The following is a 23,725-nucleotide window of genomic DNA, read 5'->3' on the forward strand; positions in this document are numbered from 1 at the left end:
ATTTAGAGGGGATATATCGAATTTAAACTAGGAGATGAAGTGATGTCTTGTTTAAGCCATTGAAGTTTTCTTCTAGGAATCCTTAAGAGATTAATTGCTAAAAAAATGAAACCATATATAATTATAATTAGAGATAATGTTTACAAGTTAGAGATCTGAAAAATTCTAGAATTAATTTATTTTTGATGAATAAATTAATAATTAAGGAGGGCTAAAGATATATGTATAAGTTAGTGAAACAAAGAGAGATGATTAGTAAGGGTTTAGTTCTAGTAAAGTGCATTAAGAATGAAGATAAAAAAATTCTTGTTTTAGAACAACACATTCATCAAAAGTGGATGAGATATTTTGCTGAGCTTTTCAATGAAGATTGTGAGAATACGATTGACTTTGGTGACCTTGACACCCTAAATGAAATTAAAGTATTTTGTTTTTATCGACGTATTAGTAAAACTGAATTTAGAGAGATTATGAAGAAAATGAAGTGTGGAAAAGCTGTTGGACCTGATGATATTCCAGCAGAGGTGTGGAAATGCTTAGGGGATGAAGAAATTTCTTGGCTTACTATACTTTTTAATATTATTTTGAGACTAAAAAGATATCAGATGAGTGGAGAATGAGTGTGTTGATTTATATTTTTAAAAATAAAGGTGATGCATAAGATTGTATGAATTATAGAGGAATTAAGTTATTGTGCCATACTTTAAAACTATGGGAGAGAGTTATGGAGCATATGTTACGACATGATACTAATATTTATCAAAATCAATTTGGATTCATATCGTGTAGGTCTACTATGGAAGCTTTACATTTATTGAGATGTTTGATGGAGAAGTATAGAGAGAATAGATATGATCTACATATGATATTTATTGATTTAAAGAAAGCATATGATAAAGTTCCAAGAGAAGTGCAATAGAGAGTTTTAGAAAAGAAAGGGGTTAATAATACTTATATTCAAGTCATTAAGGATATGTATGCAGGTGCTATTACTTGTGTTCAAACACAAGGTGGTTTGACCAAGTATTTTCCTATCTCAGTTGGACTACATCAAGGATTAGCCTTAAGCTCATATATTTTTTCTTTAGTCATGGATGTTCTCTCTAGACATTTACTAGACATTTATAAGAGGTAGTACTCTGGTGTATGTTTTCTGCTGATGATATTTTTGTTGTTGTTAAGACTAGAGAGAGAGTTGAACGTAAACTTGAATTATGGAGGTCAACCCTAGAGTCTAAAGGTTTTCATTTGAGTCGATATAAGCCTAATATATGGAGTATAATTTTAATAGTAATACATCTAATGGGGGGATTTTGACTCTGGGCAATCGGTCATTAATAAGATTACATATTTTAGATATATTGTGTCATTTTTTCAGAGTGATGGTGAAATAGATGTGGATATTATTAGTAGAATTCAAGTTGAATGGTTGAAGTGGAAGAATGCATCAATCTTGTTGTGTGATAGAAAAGTCCCTCTCAAACTTAAAGGACAAATTCTATAAGATGGTGCGGAAACTTGAAATGCTTAATGGTGCAGAATGTTGGCCATTAAAAGTGAAGCATGATATTAAGTTAAGTGTTGCGAAGATGAGGATGCGCTGGTGAATGAGTGACTTTACTCTTTGAGACAGGATACGAAACAAGCATTACGTGAAAAGGTTGGAGCAACTCCAATGGAAGATAAGAGTAAAAAGAGTTGTCTTTAGATGGAACGTCAGCCTTCTAATGACCCGTTAGGAGAGTAGATGTATTAGATTTGGCTTATGTTAGGAAATTTAGCGGTAGACTTAAAAAGACTTGGTTATAAAATATTAGAAATGACATTTTTTTATTAGATTTAAATGAGAATATGACTCTTTTTTATTTTTTTAATTTTTTTAAAATGAGAATATGGCTCTTAACATGACACAAATGGATAAAAAAATGTTCATTTTGTCAACCCCTTGTAGTGGGATAAAGGCTTGATGTTGTTGTGTATATTGAACAAATTGACAATTAATTCTTTGAATTCTTTTGCTTTTCCGTCTTCTTTGAGATTAACATCAACATTTCAATATAATTTACTTACAACATTACAATTCTTTTTCCATAAGCTATAATAAATATTGAAATTGTATCAAATACTTAAGGGGATATCAAAATTATCTTGTGCGCTGGCATGCAACCCTAAATTTGGTGATTTACAAGAAGTGCGAGATGTATGCTCAAATTTGCTATGAACGCTGAGAATAATTCATCAATGCCAATTTTGAAAGCTCAATAGATTAATTTAAACATCTAATTGTACAATAATAAAAAATGTGAATTTTGTGTTTTAAGATGAACTATTTGAAAGCTGAATTTGGTTTGATTTTAGTTGTAATTGAATTTAGTTTGATTTTTTAATCATTTAAGTATTTTTTTAGTTAGAAGAATTTTAATTTCAGAAAATACATGTCTCTAATGTCACCTTACCATGAGAGAGGCATGGAACTACAGTCCACTCCGGAGGGGGGGGGGGGCTTAAAAAAAAGTGAGGGCATTTAAGTAATTTGCCCCCACTAAACTTCTACTTTTTCCCTAATAACACGTATTGCTCACATAGTCGCAACCCGCCCCCGCCTCTCTCAATCGCTCTTCTTCGCGCTGTACTGCGGCATCCGGTAGGAATTGTGAGCTCCCCTCCCAGTCCGGCGGCTCGACATTGGCATTCCTTGAAAGGAGGGTCGTCCACGAGGACGTGTGTGTTTCTTCTATTTCTCAATCGGGCAGAACATGAAAGCCGAATAGAATCATGAGCTCCACGACTATAGTTCCGTGCCTATTTTAACTCCCTCCATTTCTAAGTGCAAGTGTGAGAGTTTCTTCTCTTTTGCTTCAGATTTTTTGTTCTAACATAATGACGTTTTTTTAGATTTATTGAACTTATTTTGCCCCATGAATTTTTTAAGATTTTTTTGCACCCTGCTACGTTTTTATGATCTTCTTTTGATCTTTTTATTCCTGAATACAAATATAAAAGATTTGTAGAAACCCATTGGCATGATTTGTAGAAATCTATTAGCAGAGTACAAAATCTAAGGAATTAATATATTGTTACATAAAGAAAAGCTTATTTAATTAAAAAAAGGAACGCTTTTTTAAATTGGTAAGGTGCTTAAAGAGTCCCCTAGGTTACTAGCAATTGTTACCAATAAATTTAATTTAAGATAATATTTGGATCTAATAACTAAATTAAATTAATCATCTGTATGATATGAATGCGAATTTTGAATGCAACATGTCTTTTAGGATGCATATGATGATTAAATGAATTTAGTGATGCACTACCAGTAAATCTTTCACATATTGAAAACATGCTACTAGACTTGCTATATACCTAATGTTCAATTTGGTTCGAAATACCTTTTTAGGACTTAACAGATGGAAAGTTTTTTAAAGAGGATATAACGTGTAGAGATCGACCTGATCGATCTTTCGATTAATCCTCGACTCCGACCTTCAATATGGAGTTACGATGTGAATGATAGAGACAAAATTTGAATAACTTATCTTTTGAAGGGGCTCATCAACCGAGAAGTCATCAATTCCCTCAAATATTAATTAGGAATATCGTACGCAGGTTTAACCCTAAATGATTTGAAGAATATGCTGATTGGTTAGAGTACAACGTATATAAAGATGCTATTTTTTGTCTTTATTGCTACGTATTCAAGCCCTAATAATGAATTTGAAAAGGTCAAGCTGGTGGAGACTCATTTATTGGAATGGGGTTCAAAAATTAGAAGAAGAAAGAAAAAGTATTTGGTTATGTTGGAGAACATAACAAGACAAGACAAAAAATGTGAAGATTTATTGAAGAATCATTAAAAAAAACTTCCTGCGTTATGATTGAGCAAAGAGGAGACTAATAAAAAAGATTATATGATCATGTTAAGTACTGCAGTAGATCGTGTTAGATTTCTATTACATCAAGGATTTTCATTTCGTGGGCTTGATAAGTCATCTGGGTCAGTTAATCGAGAAAACTATTTGGAGCTTTTAGATTTTCTTACCAATTATAATATTGAAATTAAATAAGTTATTTCTACGTATGCAAGCTTTAATATAAAGTTAACTTATCCAAAAATTCAGAAAGAAATTTATTCTGCTATTCCTACTGAAATTTTGACACATATTATTAAAGATATTGGTAACTTCTACTTTTCAATCATAGTCGACGAATTTAGATATGTTTTTACAAAAGAACTACTTGCTATCACAGTAAGATTTATAGACAAGTTAGGGCAAGTCATTAAAAGGTTTGTAGGTATTATATATGTTTTAACCCTGAAGACAACCATTAAAAACATACTTAAGAAACACTCGTTGAGCATTCATAAAATTTGTGGTCAGTGTTATAATGGGGCATCCGATAGTGAGGAGAATTTAGTAATTTAAAGACACTTATTCTTAATGATAATTTTCAAGCATTTTATGTTCATTGTTTATTCCATCAACTCCAACTATGTTTTGTAACAATTGTGAAATCATTGGTAAGTGAAACTGTTATTTGAGTTTACTTCTAAAATTATAAATATTATTTAGTCTTTCTGCAAAAGATTCGATGCTCTAAAGGCTATTCAGCATTATGAAATACTTTTATATTTTAAAGAGGGCAATCTCCTAAGTGGTAAGTGTTTAAATCAAGAGACTAATTTATAAAAATCTAGTGATATTCGATAGAGTTCTTATTTTTATTCTTTAATTAGTCTCATGAGAATATATGCGTATGTAATTGAGATGCTTGAGATTGTTAGAGAAGAAATGATACATTATCAATAGTCTGTTAAAGTAGGTATTCTGATTAATACAATGAAATCTTTTAATTTTATTTTTACAATACATTTGATGATTGATATCTTGGTGATTACACTTGATTTATCTCAATCATTACAAAAGAAATATGAAGTGATAGAAATGCAATGAAATTGGTGAAAATATTCAAACAACGATTTTATGTTTCAAGGAAAAATGGATGGACTGGTTTACCAGAGGAAGTGTCACGATTTTGTTGGGTTTTTGAAGTTGAAGTTCCAGATATAAATGATACATACAAAACTTGTCGTCAATCAATGTTAAGAGGTGAATAAATATCAAACCTATATCATTATCGTATTGAGCTATTTCACACTGTTGTTGATATATAGCTTCAAGAGCTAAATAATTATTTTTTTTGAATCTAGTACTGAGCTGCTTCTTTATATGGTATGCTTAAATCTAATCTATTCCTTTAATATTTATGATAAGAGGAAATTGATACGTCTAACAGAATTATATGTAAGTAATTTTTCAACCATTGATCTTATGCTTTTAAAAGTCAATTGTCAATTTATATCATTAATATGCATACCTGTGATTAGTTACTCTCTAAACAGTATTGTTAATATTGCAAAGCAAATTTTTGAGGTTAAAAAGGATCATGTATATCATCTGGTTTACAGACTTATTATTTTAGTATTAACTTTATCGGTTGTTATTATTACGGTGGAAATAACATTTTTTGCAATGATGATTATCAAACATATATTGTGTTGTAGGATAAGTGATGATTGACTCAATGATTATCTGGAATCTTACATAGAAAAGATGTATTTGATTTGATTTCTAACGAGATTGTAATGCAACACTATCAAAACATACAAAATAGATTAATAATCTTGTAATAATTTTTAATTTATATTTTATAATGTAATACATGATTTTGCTTTGAATTATGTTTTTATTTTTTTTTATTTTATCAATTTTTATGGCAAAATTTTCATATAAATGGACAAAAAAATGAAGATATCATTCAAAACAAAATTTTATATTACTTTATAATAGATAAATTAAAAATTATTATAATCTTATTAATCTATTTTATATTTTTTGATAATGTTGCAACAATTAGAAATCAAATCGAACACTTTTTTCAATGTAAGATATCAAAAAATTATTGAGCCAATCATCACTCATCCTGCTATACAATCGATGTTTAATAATCCTCATTATAGAAAAATGCTCTTTTCACTGTAACACTAGCAACTTGTAAAATTAATGATATAGTAATACATATATAAACCAGAAGATATATACGATCTTTCTTGACGTTAATAATATGCTTTGTAAGATTAATAATAATGTTTAGAGAGGAGAACTCATCATCGGTACACTTATCAATGATATAAGTTGAAACATAGTTTAAAACTGCGCAATCAGAGGCACGCCTCTGTGCAATTCTGGGTAAAATCGCCTCAATGCCTAAGCAATTCTGGTTCCTCATTATGCGTACGCCTGAAGGCGTGCCTATGAGGCTGAAGTGCGCAATCTAGTGTGAGGCGCACACCTCTAATAACCGGGACCCACACACCCAAGTTTTAATGAATTAAGGCTTTTCCTCCCCTCTCATAGCAGCCTACCCGAAACCGAGCAGGCAAAAAAACCCGCAGCCCGCAATATCTTTTGCACGTCTGCTCGGCCTCCCTTCCCGCCAGCTTCGCCTCACTCCCGCGAGCTTGAAGTGTCCGACTGCCCTCTAGGAGAAGTCCATAAATGATTTTAGGTATTTTTTTTAGTTCAACGAAAGCTTTTTCAAATGAAAGAAAATCTAGGGTTTTAATTTTTTTGAGATTTTTTGTTTTATTTTGCATTTGTGCTTAAGGAAATATGGTTAGGGGCAATGAAAAGACTAATACATCATTGCGGCGTAATCCTTCTTGGAAGTATAGTGTATAAGTTGATGTAGGAGGCGGCGAGAAGACGTATATGTATTTAAAATGCAATTTTTGTGATAAGGTGGTGAAGGGAGGAGTAACTTGCATGAAGGAACACTTATCCGACTCACATAAGAATGTAACACATTGTGCGAATGTTCCGGATAACGTGAAGGAGGAAATTACAACTTATATGAAGAAGAGTACGACGACCAAATATTTACAACAGGAGCAATTTGATGAAAGGGTCGAATATGGTGCTTACTTTGGGAGCGAGAGTGAAAAGGGCTGTTCCTGTACTATATATAATAGAGGTGCGCGGGGTCCTATGGACCAATATATGACTACTCCAAGAGAGGATAGAGGGCAAGCACAGATGATGCCTGTGACTGGTACTTGAGAGGGTCGACGGCAGGTTTGTATTGATATTGGCAGATTTTTTTTTGAGAATGTCATACCATTTAATGTTGCGGTCTGTAGGATTGTATGGGAGAGGGTTGAAGGCACCTTCTATGTACGAGTTGCGAATATGGATTTTGAAGGAGCTACAGAACACATAGCATAATATTGATGAGATTAAATGGACATGGATTGAGACTGGTGTTACTATTATGTCAGATGGGTGATCTGACATGAAGAGCATGAGCTTGATTAATATCCTTGTCAACAATCCCTATGGCACTATGTTTTTACGATCAGTTGAAGCTTCAGATGAGGTTAAAAATGTTGAATTCATTTTCAATTTACTAGATGGGGTTGTTGAGGAGATTGGGGAGCAATTGATTGTTCAGGTGGTGACTGACAATGTCAGTGCATACAAAGCAGTTGGTCAGATGTTGATGGAGAAGAGGAAACACATGTATTGGACCCCTGCGCAACACACTGTATTGATCTTATATTGTAGGAACTTGGTGATTTACCTCAACATAAGAGTGCTCTTTTAAAGGCGAAGAAGATCAAAAAGTTCATATACAACCACTCATGGGTTTAGCCTTAATGAGAAAGTTTTCAAAGAAGGAAATCATTCGTCATGCAACAACTAGGTTTGTTATTACATTTGTTCACTTCAAATCATTTTCAATTCCTAATACAAATTTATTCTATAGGGTTGCCACATCTTATTTGATACTACAGAGCCTGTTGGATGTGAGACAACCTCTTAAAGCAATGTTTACATCAGCATAATGACTTAATTCTTCATGGGGGAAGAAAACTGAGGGGAAGAAAATACGAAGGCTAATTTTAAATGATAAATTTTGGGCGACTGTGACCTATGCTATACACAAGACCATTGGTACAAATTTTATGTTTAATGGATGCCGAGAAGAAACCAGTCATGAGTTTTATTTATAATGCTATGGATGAGGCGAAGGAGTTGATTGCACATAACTTGGGAGGAGAGGAGGCAAGTTATAGAGAGATTTGAGATATCATTGATGCTTGGTGGGACGTACAGTTATACCGTTATCTACATGCAGTGGCGTATTATCTCAATCCTTAATTTCAATATTCAAAGAGGAAATCCTCAAACTCGGAGGTGAAGCTTGGCTTGCATCATTCCATGGAACGACTTATACCGGACCATACCATTAGGGAGCTTGTAGATTTACAACTTGTTCTATTTCGGAATAAGGAGGGATTTTTTGGTCTGCAAGCAGCAAAATCAACTATTATCAAACGGTCTCCAGGTATACTTATTTTTTAAAATGAATAACACTTTAATATGTTTTGATTATTATTTTTCTTCTTAAATAGTTGAATGGTGGATCCAATTTAGTGATTCCACTTTTGAGTTACCGAGTTTTGCTGTTAGGGTTTTGGGCCTCACTTGTTCTTCTTCTGGGTGTGAGTGAAATTGGAGTACATATAGTCAAGTGCAAACGAAGAGAAGAAGTTGACTTTCAACACTCAAAATGAACTCTCTTGTGTATATTATGCATAACAAGAGGTTGCGAGAAAGGAGGTTAAAAAACAAGGGGTTGAAGGATGATGAGGACCCTTTGGTGTGTGATAATGTTGCTTCTGATAATAAGTGGTTCATAGATGATGAGATAAATTTGCCATTATCAGACTTGCAACTAGATCTAAGTGTGGATGTCTTGAGGGGCGAAGCAGATCAAGTTGGCATATTCACTAGTACCACACCACACACATCCACTAGATCTGTAGTATAACATCCAAATAAAAGTATTTCATAACTTCTTATATGCTATTACATTATGTTTATATCAAGTGAGCAAGTAATATGATAATGATCATTTTTATTGAATAGGGAAGAGAAAAGTGAGTCAAATTGAAGAAGATGAAGATATGACATTCATTGATACAATTAAAGAAGAAAATTTCCTTGAACCATTTAGTGATGGGACATGATTGGATTATATATGTTCTTTCTTATTTGTACTTTGGGAGTTTTGATTGATTAAAATTTTGTGATTTTGTACTTTGGAACATGAATTTATTGCATCTCTTTTCTTAATTTTCACTAATTCAACTTGTTATTTAGAAGTTTTTATTGTATGATAGAATTTTGCTATTATTTACCTGTTAAAACCTTTAAATTCTCATTAACGCAATTATGCGTCCGTGAGGCTTACGCCTCACACCGCCTCGCCTCACGGACGAAAAACGCCTCGAGGCTTATTTACGCAATTTTAAACCTTGAGTTAAAAAATTGACTTTTAAGAGTCAGAAGGTCAATGATAAAAAAATCATTTGGATATAATTCTGCTAGACATATCAATTTTCTCTCATTATAAGCATTGGAAAAATCAATTGAATTTAAGCATGTCATTCAAAGAAGCAACTCAATAATAGATTCAAAAAAATGATTAATTAGCTCTTGAAGCTATATATCAACCACAGTTTAGGATAGCTCAACACGACAATGATGTAGGTTTGATATTTCTTCACCTGTTCGCATGGATCGACAATGAGTTGTATATGTATCATTCATATTTGGAACTTAAATTTCGAAAATCCTAAAAAAATGTGATACTTCCTCTAGTAAAACAGTCCATTCATTTTCCCTCAGAATATGTAATCGTTGTTTGAATATTTTCACTAATTTCATTGTATTTTATATGTCTTGATCTTTTCTTTGTAATGATTGAGATAATTCATGTGTAATCTCCATGATATCAATCATCAAATACACTGTGAAAATATAATAAAAAAATATATTTTATAAGTATTCCATTATATATATCAGAACATTTGTTTCAAATGACTATTGATCATGTACCCCTTCTTTAACAGCCTTAAGTACCTTAATTACAAAAGTATATGTTCTCATGAGACTAATTAAAAAATGAAAATGTGAACTCCATCAAATATCATCAGATCTTTATAAATTAATCTCTTGATTTAAACTTTGACCGCTTAGTTGATTGTCCTATTTAAGATGTGAAAGTATTTTATCATGCTGAATAGCTTTTAAAGCATCCGATCTCTTACAGGAAGCCCTAATAGTATTTATAATTTTGGAAGTAAACTAAAATAGATATTTCACTTGCCAATGATTCTTCAATACTGCTACCAAACATAGTTGGAGTTGATAGGAGAAATAGTGAACATAAAATGCTTGAGAATTATGATGAATAATAACTGCCTTCAAACTATTAAATTATCCTTGCATATCGGATGCCCCATCATCACTTTGATCACGGATTCTATAAATGCTCAATGAGTGTTTCACAAATATGTTTTCAATGGTTGTTTTTAGGGTTACAACATGAGTTAAAACTATGTGTAATGCATACAAACTTTTCAATGATTTGCTCAAACTTGTTTACATATCTCACTGCAATAGCAAGTTTTTTTGTAGAAACATCTCTAGATTCATCAATTATGACTGAAAAGTAAGAGTCATCAATATCTTTCATAATACGTGCCAAAGTCTTAGTAACAACAGCAGAACAAATTTTTTTTTGAATTTTTGGTGAAGTTAACTTTACATTAGAGCTTGCGCACGTTGACATAACCAATTTAATTTAATTATTATGATTAGCAAGAAAATTTAGAAGCTCCAAATAATTTCCTCGATTAGTTGACCCGGATGACTCGCCATGCCCACTAAATGATAATTTTGATGTAATAGAAATCAATCACAATCTATTGCAGCAGTTAACATGACCCTGTAATCTTTTTTATTCTCTTTGCTCAACCTTAACGCATGAAGTTTGTATTCCTAATTCCTCAATAAATCTTTATATTTTTGTCTTGCTTTATTATGCTCACTTTTATGCTCTCTAACATGACAAATTACTTTTCTTTCTTATTCTAATTTTTGAACCGTTCCCCAATAAATGAGTTTCCAACAGCTTGACCTTTCCTAATTTGTTTGGCCTGAATAGGTAGTAGTAAAGATAAAAAGTAACGTCTTTCTGTATGTTTTACTCGAAGCAATTAGCGTATTCTTCAAACCATTTAGAGTTAAACCTACGTGCGATATTCCCAATTAATGTTTGAGGGAATTGATGACTTCTCGGTTGATGTGGTTATTTCAAAAATTAAGTTCTTCGAATTTTGCCCCTATCATTCACATCGTAACTCCATATTGATGGTTGGAGTCCAGGATCAGCCGATAGATAAGTCAAGTTGATCTCTACATGTTTTTTCCTCTTTAATTAACGTTCAATCTGTTATGTTCTAGAAAGGTATTCAGACCAAATTGAACACTAAGTATATAACAAGTCTAGCTCTATGTTTTTAATATGTGAATGATTTACTAGTAGTGTATCAATAAATTCATCTAGTCATCATATGCATTCTAAAAGGCATGTTGAATTCAAAAATCGCATTCCTATCATACAAATGATTAATTTAATTTAGTTATTCGATCTAAATATTTTCTTAAATTAATTTTATCGGTGGCAATTACTAAACTAGATTTAATCTAGTGTACTTTTTAAGCACCTTATCAATTTGATGAATCATTACTTTTTTTAAAAAAAAATTAAAGAAGCTTTTCTTTATGTAACAATATATTACTTAAATTTTGTACTCCGTCAACGGATTTCTACAAATCATGCCAATGGGTTTCTACAAATCCTTTATATCTGTATTAAAAAAAAATGATCAAAATAAGATCATAGAAATATAGCAGGGAGAAAAATATGATCAACAAGAAATTTGAATGAACCTCATTATGTCAGAACAAAAGAAGCTGAAGCAACATAGAAGAAACACTAACACTTTCACTTGAAAGCGGAGGGAGTTAAAGCAAGCGTGGAACTATAGTCTGTCGGCTTTTACGCTTTGGCCAATTGAGAAAGAGAAGAAACACTCATATTGCCTCGTGGACGACCTTCCTTTCAAGGAATGCCAACGTCGTTCCGCGCCTGTTGATGACCTAAAGTTCACTGGATTCTTTGTTTTTGCCAGATCTGTGATTCTGCGTCTGTCTGGCTTCTCTAACGGTGGAAGGGTATATTAGTCCTTTAGTTATATTATTTTAGTGGGCAAGCATCCTTCTGTTTCGCAATCTTGTTGTTTAATGCTGATTGTAGGATTCCTGCTCTTCAATTGTTAAGTGGATTCTCTAAGGATTCAACTGTTCTGTTTGACGTTTTGTGTGGTTGGCGGGATTCTTGTTTTTTATTTTCTGAGTTTCAAGCTGGTGAGATTCTAATGGATTGTTTACCCCGTAGATAGGAAAATTCAAGGGAGTTTCGTAATATTCAGGAGTCTATAACTTGTGTAAAACACATTTAAGCTGTTCTTGAATAATAATAAAAAAAATCCTATTCTGAAGGAAGATATATTTTGATCGAGGCATAAAAATTTCTGAGGTTACCCCCTACAACTGAAAAGTATGATTCAATGACTTTTTCTCTCTAAATCTCGTTGTTGGTTTAAATGCGGGATTGATTTTATTTAGGTTTCTATGTATGTGATTTTCAAATAATAGCATGTTTTTTGTTTTCGGTTGTCTTTTTGTCGGTTGGTTTTAGTAGTAAATTATTGGTTTGTTATCTAACTGAATATCTTCGTATTGTAGTTTTCATCACAAGTAATAAGCAATTCTTTCGGTTTCTTGTGTTTGGCCATAGTTCAAAATGTTAATGGAGCCAACAAAATCTTTGCAGTTTATTTCATTTTTTATTATTTATAGCAGTTCTGCAGAAGGCTCATTGGTGTTTGAAATAAAAAAAAACTTGCTTTGAAAGCTGATGTAATATGATGAATTCCATGATTTAGTCGGATTTAATATTGTGTTTAGTTTCCAAGCCCATAATAAATGAAAATAAAATATTTTTTTTTTGAATAAGTTTTCTATCTAGTAGCAACAAAATGATAACCAATAAGGTTATCAACATTGCATTCTCCTTATATCGTGCACTCTGCACTCCCAGTTCTTGGAGAAATTATTCTGTGCGGATGCTGAACGCCCTCCAGAAACCAATCAGAATGCACCACTTCACCCCTGATCGGTACCCGGCTCGGTACTGCTCTGTACCACGGCTCGTATTGCTGACGTGACGCATTTTGGTTGGTCTCCCGACGATAAACTACGTTCGACATCCGCATAGAATAATCTCTGATGTTCATGGCCACTCATTTCAACATTTCTGTTTCTATTTCCTACATCTATTTGTTTTAGACCCCTGAGTACTTAACGTGTGTGCATGTGTGTTTTTCTTAGGAACAAGCGGTAATAATCTTGAATTAATTTCTTTCTCAATTGCTACATAGCAACTGTTTATTTATTTGTCATTCTACTTCCTGTATACAGATAGGTGGTGTTATTTTAGGCCAAAATTGTGGGTTTTTTTTCAGTTCGTAAGTGAGCAGAGTCTTTTATCAACTTCCCAGTTAATTTTATAGGTGAAGGAGTTTGTCTCCACTCGGGTTGGATTACAGAGGGTTTGCCTTCTAGTTGATACCAAATGGGGCATGAAAGCAAGGGACTTGGAGCTCATAGAGTTAATGGAACGGTAACTATCTACTTCTTTTTCCATTTTTACTTCATCTTGTATCTTAGTTATCTCTCTCAATAATTGATCATTGGTGAAAAATGCCTTGCCTCTTAATTAAACTTCTTGAGCTTTACAAACTTGAAAGGCAAATGTGAATCATGCTTTTGGTGTGATTTTCCAAGGCATAAGATGGAAAGATTTGGATCATGCAGAGGCCATAATTGAGAATGGATGGTGTTAGCGCATATTACTCGTCACCTTCCACTGTGGCCTGTCAGTTACATTTCTTGTTTCCAATACATTATTTATCTCTTGTGTACTGTCATTTGGATATAGAAAATAAGCTTTTCCTTGTCTCCCGAACTCGTCGTCTTCTTCTTGCTCCGGTTCTTTCATGGTATCATAGATCAAGGCATGGCGGATCAGGATTCGACGGCCTCCCACCCTCCCGTCTCCAACATTTCAGTCTCTCTCTCTGAGTTCGTCATCCCACAACCCCTAAAATTTTTTATTTCAAATCTAAAAACTCTAGTCCCTACTCAGCTTTCCTCCTACACCTACACCATTTGGCGTCTCCAACTCCAACACTTCTCCGCTAATGGCTTCGCCAGTCATCTCACCGGCATCACTCCCTATCCGACGGACATATCCAGTCCCGAATACAATCTCTGGCAACTCATTGATCGCAATTTAATCTCAGCTCTTCTTTCAACTATTTCCCCCTCTATTCTCCCCTATGTTCTCTCCTCATGCACAACCTAAGAAGTTTATCATATTATTGAGCGTCGGCTTCAACCATCCAATTGCTCTCGGGTGATTCAGCTCAAGAACGAGCTTCATAACATCCAAATGCGAATTTCCTCAATGCAACAATACCTCGCTCATATCAAGAACCTCGTTGTCAACATCGCTGCCTCCGACTCCAAGATCGACTCTGAAGACATCATCATTAACGTAATGAACGGACTTCCATCCACCTACAGCGCTTTCAAATCAACAATTCGTACATCCCTCTCGATCTTGACACCCTTTATTCCCTTTTATGTAGCGAAGAAATTAACCTTCAAACTCAACAACAAAAAGAAAGCGCATCAAACTCGGATTCCATGGCTCTTTTCTCAAATTGCAATACTTCGCCTCGTGGACGAATTTTCTTCCATCCGTCAAAAGGCAAGAATTCCTCCATCTGATCCTCCTTACAATCCCCTACATCATCCCAATCCACGAGTAATAATCCCGATCGTCCCACCTGTCAAATTTGTGGGAAATTTGATCATTTTGCTTTAAATTATTGGCACATATGCAACCTAAAGTATGCGCCTACGACTTGGACAATGCTTTCTCACAATACCTCTAACCCAACATCCGATTGGGTTCTTGATTTGGGAGCTTCCTCTCATCTAACTCCCGTGCGAATCTTAACCAATCCTCTTCCTATCACGGCTCGGACAATGTCTCAATTGCCAACGGTGCCAATCTCCCGATTCAACACTCCGGATAAGGTTTACTTCCTTTACCTGACTCGGCACGTAAGTTAAGACTATGCAATTTACTTCATGTACCTTCATGATCCTATAATCTCATCTCAATCTCTAAGTTAACTGCTGACAATCATGTCTCCATTTGCTTTTACGCTATCGGTTTTATCATGAAGGATCTACAGGACCAGCGACCTCTTCTGTGGGGTCGTCTTCGTAATGGCTTGTACCAAATTCATATACAACCTTTATGGCCGTCCACTGCTCTTCAAGCTCACACATCCTCCAATCAGCTTTGGCATAACTGTCTTGGCCACCCTCACCATGGATTTCAAGCCACATTAGTCAAGAATATTCCTGAACTTTGTAATTTCAATTCATCTTCTTACGTTTGCATTTCTTGTAATTCGGCTAAAAGCCACAAATAGCCATTTAATAAAAGCCTTTCAGTATCTACCATTCCTTTCTCTTTAATACATTATGATGTATGGGGTCCGGCCCCGTAGCTCTCTTTTAATGGCTTCAAATACTACGTAATCTTCATTGATGATTGCACCAGGTTCTCATGATTGTATCTTATGCCACTCTAAAGACAAAACCTTAAACAAATTTAAGAATTTTTGTTCTCTGATAAAGAACAAATTCAATGCCCAACCCAAATCCTTTTGGTCGGACGGAGGTGGTGAATTCACAAGCACTTCTTTCAATACTTTCCTCACCGATCACGACATCACTCATCAAATTAGTTTCCCTCATACACCTGAACAAAATGGATTGGCAAAACGGAAACACATGCGTTTTCTTAACCTCACTAGAACCCTCCTACATGCGGCTCACCTTCCCCATTCCTTCTGGGCAGAAGCCCTCTCCATCGTAAATTACTTAATAAACAAACTCCCTTCCAAAGACATATCGCTTCAAACTCCTTTTCATAAGCTTCATGGCAAACATCTTAATTACAGTCACTTTCGCACATTCGGTTGTCTTTGCTTCCCTTGGTTGAAACCGTACACTCACGACAGGCTGTCCCCTCTCTCTCAAGAGTGCATTTTTCTTGGCTATTCGTCTCTTCACAAAAGCTATAGATGTCTAAACATGTGCACCAACAAAATACACAAAACCGAGCACATAGTTTTCCATGAACAAATATTCCCTATAAACCATCCGCTCCATCTCTCCCCAGACCATCCGACATCCTTCCCCTATCACCTCTCCTCACTCCCACATCCTCTTCCACCACTCCATCACACCTTCCAGAACCCTAGACTCCAACAACTCAACACACCTCACCTATCACTACTCAACCCTCGCCTCATCCAATCCTTCCTACTTAGACTGCAGCCCCTTCTATCTCCTTAGCCAACATCTCTTGTCCTTCCTCACATCCCATGCAAACTCTCTTCAAATCGGGTATCTCTAAACCCAAGAAAATACTCAATCTTCTAGCCACCACGAGCTCCGCCAACAATCTCATGTCCTATAATCAAGCCAACCAACATCAATACTGGCGGACAACAATGTCCGAAGAATTCATGGCTCTTCTATGACAAGGAACTTGGTCGCTCATTCCCTCTCTTATTGAAAAACCGATCTTTAGCTGCAAACGGACATATAAAATCAAATTTCTTCCAAATGGACATGTCGACCGCTATAAAGCCCGTCTGGTAGCTCAAATCTTCAATCAACAATACGGAGTTAACTACAACGAAACTTTCAGCCCCGCCGCCAAGATTCCTACCATACACATTCTTCTAACTATAGCTCTGAATCGAACTAGACATTTCCATCGTCTTTCTTCACAGAGATCTCCTAGATGATGTCTACATGAGTCAACCTCATGGTAGCTCCAACAAACAACATCCCAACTTCGTTTGCAAACTTCACAAATTGATCTACGGGCTCAAACAGGCTCCGCGGCTCTGGTTTCAGAAACTCACATCATTTCTTCAAACCTTCGGATTGGGGTTCAGTCGTTCCGATCATTCTCTTCTAATATACCATCGCAAACATATTCAACTATACATATTAATTTACGTTGATGATATCTTGCTCACAGGTAATGATCCAGCATCCATACAAGATCTTCTCACTCAACTGCAATCCAACTTTCAACTCAAGTAGCTCGGTGATGTTTCACTCTTTCTCGGAATTCAAGTTCTGAAGACATTGTTAGGACTATTCCTCTACCAACAACACTACGCCACCAATCTTCTTCAAATCGCAGGCTTCTCCGATTGCAAACCAGCAACCACTCCTCTGGCTCCGTCGCCAAGCACCAAGATCACGTCCAATCAACTGTACAATGATCATTAGCTCTACTGCAAGCTAGCTGGATCATTTCAATACCTAACATTCACTCGATAGGACAAGATTTGCCACAAACTCCATCTGTCAACACATGCATGCGCCGAATCAACAAAATTTCAAATCTCTCAAACGTCTTCTCCGATACATCAAAGGAACTCTTCATTTCAGTTTTCCTCTCACTATAGGCAACCTTCAACTAACAACATATGCTGATGTAGACTGTGCCATAGATTCCATGGACAAAAAATCAATATCCGGAATCTGCACCTTTCTAGGCAACAACCTCATTTCTTGGTATGTAAATAAACAACCAACTGTTGCTAAGTCATCCACAGAAGCTGAGTATGGCTCGCTGGCTTCTAACACCTTAGATGTTATATGGCTTCACCGTCTATTTGTAGAGTTTCAAGCACCTCAAAATTCTCCAACCACTATATACTGCAACAACACCTCGGCCATCGCCCTCACAAACAATCCCGTCTTCCACGCCCGTACAAAGCATATGGAATTTGACTTCCACTTCATTCGACAGCACATCGACAAGGGTGCCATCGTTCTCTCACACATTAGCTCCTCTGACCAAGTCGCTGACATCCTCACCAAGGCTTTTACTAAAACACACTTTTACAACCTTCGAAACAAATTAACCATTATGAATGCTTAATTTGTGGGGGCATGTTAGCGCACATTACACGTCACCATCCACGTAGCCTGTCTTTTACATTTCTTGTTTCCATTACATTATTTATATCTCTTGTGTACCGTCATTTGGATATAGAAAATAAGCTTTTCCTTCTCCCCCGAACTTGTCTTCTTCTGCTTGCTCCGGTTCTTTCAGATGGCTCATATGAATTCAACCCAGAATAATCAGTAACCAATACAAGTCTTCTACTTGCAGATGAGCATCCCTCCCCATGGAAAAATTATTGTGTCCGGACAGCGGTACCAAGCGGTACTGACCGGTAGTGCTGTCGGTACCGAGTGCGATACCGAGCGCCTAGTGATGTGGCACATTTTTATTGGTCTCTGGACACATTCAGTGTCCGAACACAATAATCACTCCTCCCCATGAGGCTTTTTCCTGGGATAATTCATGGACTTAATGATTGCTTGCCTAGAATTCACATTATCTATTACTATTATTATAATTAGTGGGAAATAATCTTTTCATGACATTCTAAGATTTCGTTTGGGATGACTCTTTTATTATTTCTTAAAACAGCTTTCTATTTTTTAGAAAGCTGCTTCTAAAAAATTGTTTTAAGAAACAATAAGAAAATTGTCTCAAATGAAACCTAAATTTTTCTTTTTATTTGATGCATTTAATTTAAATAGGCTCCACCAAAAAGACTAATTTTTTATTAATTTAATCTGTAAGCATTATTCTGATTCTTTCATTCCAATTTCATCAGATCAAAAACACCTTACCAAATTGTCTTGACTAAGACCGACATCGCTTTCCCCATAGATGTTGCTCGACGTGCTATGCAAATCCAAGAGGTAAAGATCAAGAAACACATATCCATTATGTCTAAGGCTTCGTTTGGGATGACTTTCTTACTGCTTCTTAAAGCAGCATTCTAGTATAAAAAAATTAATTTTTAAATTAAAAAATTATTTTAAGAAACAATAAAAAAACCGTCCCATATGAAGCCTAAATCATTTTCGAACTATTTAATTCCTTATATTTTTATTTTCTATATTTTGCTAGAATCTAAAGAACAACAAGTCGATTATTGACCCAGTGGTAAGTTTTCCATGCCCTTTCTTCCACTATTCTTGACTGGAATTTCTAACTAATAAACTCATGCTTCTTCCATAAGAAAATTCTAATTCTATTTAGCCTCACAGCTGTAAGAGTTTGGGTTTTGTTTCTTTCTTACTGTTTATTGCTTATTAATGCAGATGATGGTGAGTTCCAAGTCAGGAGCTGGAATCCGCACTCTCAGAAACGTGCTTGCTAAAATTGCACGTTTTGTGAAACCATAGAGAAGGTACAAAGTTAGCTAATTTTTTGAATATATATATGTGTGCGCGCACGCTCGCATTTATGTATGAAAACACGTGAAAGACAGTAGCCTTGTGGTTGGTGCTCGGGATTCCAATGCGGTCTCAGCGACTAATATTCAACATGGTGGTTCATATTCGACGATCACCTACATTGTGGTGGCTCGTATTTAAAAGTAATCACGGTGACTCATATTTGACGCTCACCTCCATCGTGGTTGGTAGTATTCGATGCGTATATATATTGTGTGTATTTTTTTGGACTGTTAATGGCATCGAATATGGGTCAAGAGGAACATATTATGTCGATCAACCGGGCCACAGCTCGATCCACATATATATTCCGCTTAGGTCTTAGGCTTCGTTTGAGGAAAAATTAGTACGTGCAGGTCCGGATTTGTTCGGAGACCAATAAAAATGCGCCACGGAGCGCGGAACTGGTGTCCGCACAAAATAATCGCTCTCGTTTGAGATAATTTTTTATTGCTTTCTAAAATAATTTTTTTAATTAGAAAATTTTATAGCTGTCCATTGAAGGTAGTTGAGCTTTTTCTTGGAAAAAGTGCAGTCATCTTCTAGAAATTTGATTGGGGAAAAGGTCAAAACCGCATACCTAATTGATTGACTTAATTTATTTTATTTATGGGACAGTACAACGAGAAATTATTGCGAGTAATTTTCACGCTTAGTGCACTTACACACTTTTTAGGCATCTTTATATTGTTCTATAAGCAACTCTTTTTAACTTTCACACTTATAAATTCAACACGTTTAGTCATACGATACGACCGTTATGAGTTGGTGGGCTGACATAATTTTTGATTTAATCATTAAGATGATATTGCAAATATATTATTTCATAAATAGTATTTCATATTATACTTTGTAAAAAAAAATTGTTGATCTATTATTCTATTATTCTCTTTTTCTTTCTTGTATAATATATCAAAATAAATAAATTTATAAAAATATATTGTATTTATTAAAGTTGGTGAGAAAATTAGGTTTTTTTAATATGTTTATAACCATAGTGTGTTGCTGCTTTAAGATCATAATATTATATAAATGTTGAACAATGAATTTAAATTTTAGAGGTGTCAATACTTGACACGATTCAAAGCTCGATCGGGATCTGATTAGAAAAATGTTGAGTTAGGGTCAACCTATTTGAAATACAAGTGGGTTCGGGTATGGCAAGTTGATCCGTTTCAAAAATTGGCTCAAAAACTTGAAAGTTACTTGGGTTGGCCTGTCGATATCAAGATGAATTTTAAATTATTAAATTTATTAGGAGATTAGTATTTGATATATACTACTTATTGAGCTAATGCTATCGTACGTGTGCTCAACCACTTTGGTTGAAAATGGACTGCGAACATTTCGCTGCTTATTATTCTACGCGGTTAGGTTTAACAAATTTCTTCGCGAGTTGGTCAGCTCCTGTGTGCCGAATGGCGGTGGGTCCCACAAAAACATTTTAGAATTGGTATTTTAATCTGTCCTGTAATGGGGAGGGGGCGATGCAACTTTTGTCTTCTTATTATTCTGATTCTCTCTTTCCCCTTCTCGATCGGAAGAGGAAGAGGAAGAAGAAGGAGAATGTGTCCTGTGAGGGTGATACTGATCTTCCTCTCGGCGTCGCTCGCGGGCTTTTTCATGCTGAGGGGGCTTAGATCGCAGGGGGATGAGGAGCCGGCCGAGGTCACCGGCGGCGAAAATTCGCTTTCGCTTTCCGGCAAGGTGGGTGGTAGGGAGACGGGGAAATTGCAAGCCAGCGATTTCTTCTTTTCTTTCGATTTGGTCTGTATTGTTTCTTTATCTTGTTTCTCTCTTTTTTTTACTGGGGATTTTGCTGCAGGTTCGATCTGCGTTGAGTTTAGGGTTTTGGACGTGCGTGGACATGGCGAGTGGGCGATATCTGTGGAGGAACCTGGTGTCGTCGCCGGCGGCGGCGGATTCGGGAAAGAAGATCTGATTCTGGGAGGTGTGGAATGTTGTTTTGTTGCTAATTATTGAACTGTGAACTATAATAAATGCTTATTTGCTCTGTTGATTATAAATTAACAGTGTGATTAATCGAATTTGTTGTTGTGGATTGGGGTAAATTAGAGATGAAAGAGGCAATTGTGGTTTTGCGTTACATTTTCAATCGAGTGGCTGTTGATCTGTCGACTGTCGGCATCACATTTTCAATGCACTACTTTGATAACGAGCATTTTGTTCCAAACAAAAAAAATTTCTGGATAATTGCTTCTTTTGAAAATTAAATCTATTTGGTTTAATTTTAGAAAAATCAGTTTAATTTAACGCTTTACATATTTATTTTTTTTTACATTTATATAACATAAGCATGTCATTTATAAATTTATTTATATTTCATGAATCTACATTTAAAATTATATATAATCGATGCAGAAATTTATGAATAATTTTGAAAATTTAGTGAGCTAAAATCAACTCTATTATAATGTGGGAATAAGGCGTTGATTGGGATAATTTTTCTTATTGTTTTATGAACCAATTTTCTAGTATAAAAATTTGAAATTAAAAAAAAAAAAAATGCTAAGAAACTGCTTCATAAAGCATTGAGAAAGTTATTCCAAACTTAAATAAAAATCAATAAGTTAGATCATATTTTCAGATTGAGTAGAATGCGGATTCGATAGAGCTCACTTGAGATATGGTTTAATTGTATATGCTTGTATGTATGATTGGTTTAAGAATCAATAAGAATGTCGTCCCATACCAAGCCTGAGTCATGAGACTTTGAGTTGATTTTGAGCTGTTGTTAAATCAGTTGGTGACATCCTTGATTTTGTTAAAGCGACTCACTTAATAATTTGGTTAGATATTTATGCTCATGCTCAATATTTATTTTAATTGGGCTTCTCTAAGGAGCTATTTGATTTCATGAAAAGTGAGTATGAAGTATTCCGAATCCAGGGGTTTGAAAATTTTGCATTTGTTTGTGAAAAGAACGCAAAGTAAAAACTTGATAAATTTTAAATTCACGTTGTATTTTAATGAATTCAAAACTTGTATATTTTTTTTTTATCGAATTTCGAAATATAGCACAAACTAATTCTGCCTTCTTCGCTAGCCATTGCTTTTCATCATCATCAATGGCTACCAATCGTCACCAACATCCATTGCTAGAAGCCTACCAATGTTGTTGCCCCCCTTGCCATAGCTGATCACCGCAATCATTGAGTTTTACACTGCATTCATTTTTTCATTAAATCAAATAAAAAATCACATATAATATTTTACATTCATTGAAACAATTTCAAATACATTGATTTGTTTTTCTAAACAAAGTATTCTATTTTCTCAACATTTATTTTTCAACCAAGCAAATGACCTCTAAGTAGATAATTTATTTACTATATTTACAAATGTGATTTGGTTGGGTTAAATTGAATTATTGTACAAAACATTATCCAAGTTTTTTTAATTAATTGATATGATCAGATTATGTTGGGCAGAATCTTTATCTTATGATTATGTCTAATGTGCATAAATTCATATAGGTAATTGGCCCTTATATTAAGAGTATTGTTTTATAAAAAAATAATAAAATAACTTTGTGACATTTAATGAGACATTTCAAGGAGTTTGATAAGACATTTTGGGTTGTATAAGAAGTTCATGAATTTATGGTGCAATTCATTTTCTTTCTCACTCTTTTGGAGCATCTGAAATGGATGGCTTAGTAATATGGAGTTTTAAAGGCCTACCAAAATCATGTCATTAAGATATTTCCCCAACCAATTGTTTAGGCTATAATAATAATGAGAATTTGGGTTTCTAGAAAACTCTCAACTAAGAATATCACTGTGCTATATATTAGTAATTGAAAGGTATATGTTTGTAAGTAGGGAAGTGGATGGGGATGAATGATCAAACTAATAAAGATCAGTAGTTTTTTTCATCTTGGAGCAACATAGTGGACATAGTTTACCAATAACGGGGGTTGATAGGTCACATCAACAAGGGAGTTTGATTGACAAGCATGGGTTACCTTCTATTAGCTCTAGAAGATTAGTAATTGATTGGTTGATGTATATAAGTAAATTTCAGGTTTCCACATTTGGTATAAATTTATCCCAAAGATTTTATGGTTTGATAAAACAAAGGTGTACATCTCTCTATTTAGGCAGGAGAAGCTGTCGAGTCTAGAGGTCCAAGTATATAGTAGAAGTCTGACAAAAAAATTTTGAATTTGATGATTTATTTATATAGGGATCTTGTATTTTTAATGGCTGTGAGCTAGGTTAAAGATGACTGATGTTTCAACT

At 34.7% G+C, this 23,725-nt stretch overlaps 1 protein-coding gene across 5 annotated transcripts in view; it reads left to right on the top strand.

Annotated features, from left to right (window-relative positions):
* The window catches only part of LOC110112940, an 82,373-nt gene extending 60,797 nt beyond the window's left edge, over positions 1 to 21,576 (top strand). For 2 of the 5 annotated variants that reach the window (XM_020845333.2, XM_020845332.2), the window contains exons 8-12: positions 13,544 to 13,653; positions 18,833 to 18,920; positions 19,132 to 19,167; positions 19,326 to 19,414; positions 21,286 to 21,576. In XM_020845333.2, the coding sequence (XP_020700992.1) occupies positions 13,544 to 13,653; positions 18,833 to 18,920; positions 19,132 to 19,167; positions 19,326 to 19,409 (318 nt within the window). In that variant the 3' untranslated portion in view covers positions 19,410 to 19,414; positions 21,286 to 21,576. Of the gene's footprint in view, positions 1 to 13,531; positions 13,654 to 17,169; positions 18,507 to 18,832; positions 18,921 to 19,131; positions 19,168 to 19,325; positions 19,415 to 21,285 lie in introns of those variants that run through there. The other 3 variants (XM_028691735.1, XM_020845335.2, XM_028691736.1) reach the window with 3 other exon arrangements.
* Positions 21,577 to 23,725: the final 2,149 nt, after the last annotated feature.

This window comes from Dendrobium catenatum, unplaced genomic scaffold (genome assembly GCF_001605985.2).
Source record: "Dendrobium catenatum unplaced genomic scaffold, ASM160598v2 original_scaffold_61322, whole genome shotgun sequence".
In the NCBI taxonomy this organism is placed as follows: domain Eukaryota; kingdom Viridiplantae; phylum Streptophyta; class Magnoliopsida; order Asparagales; family Orchidaceae; genus Dendrobium; species Dendrobium catenatum.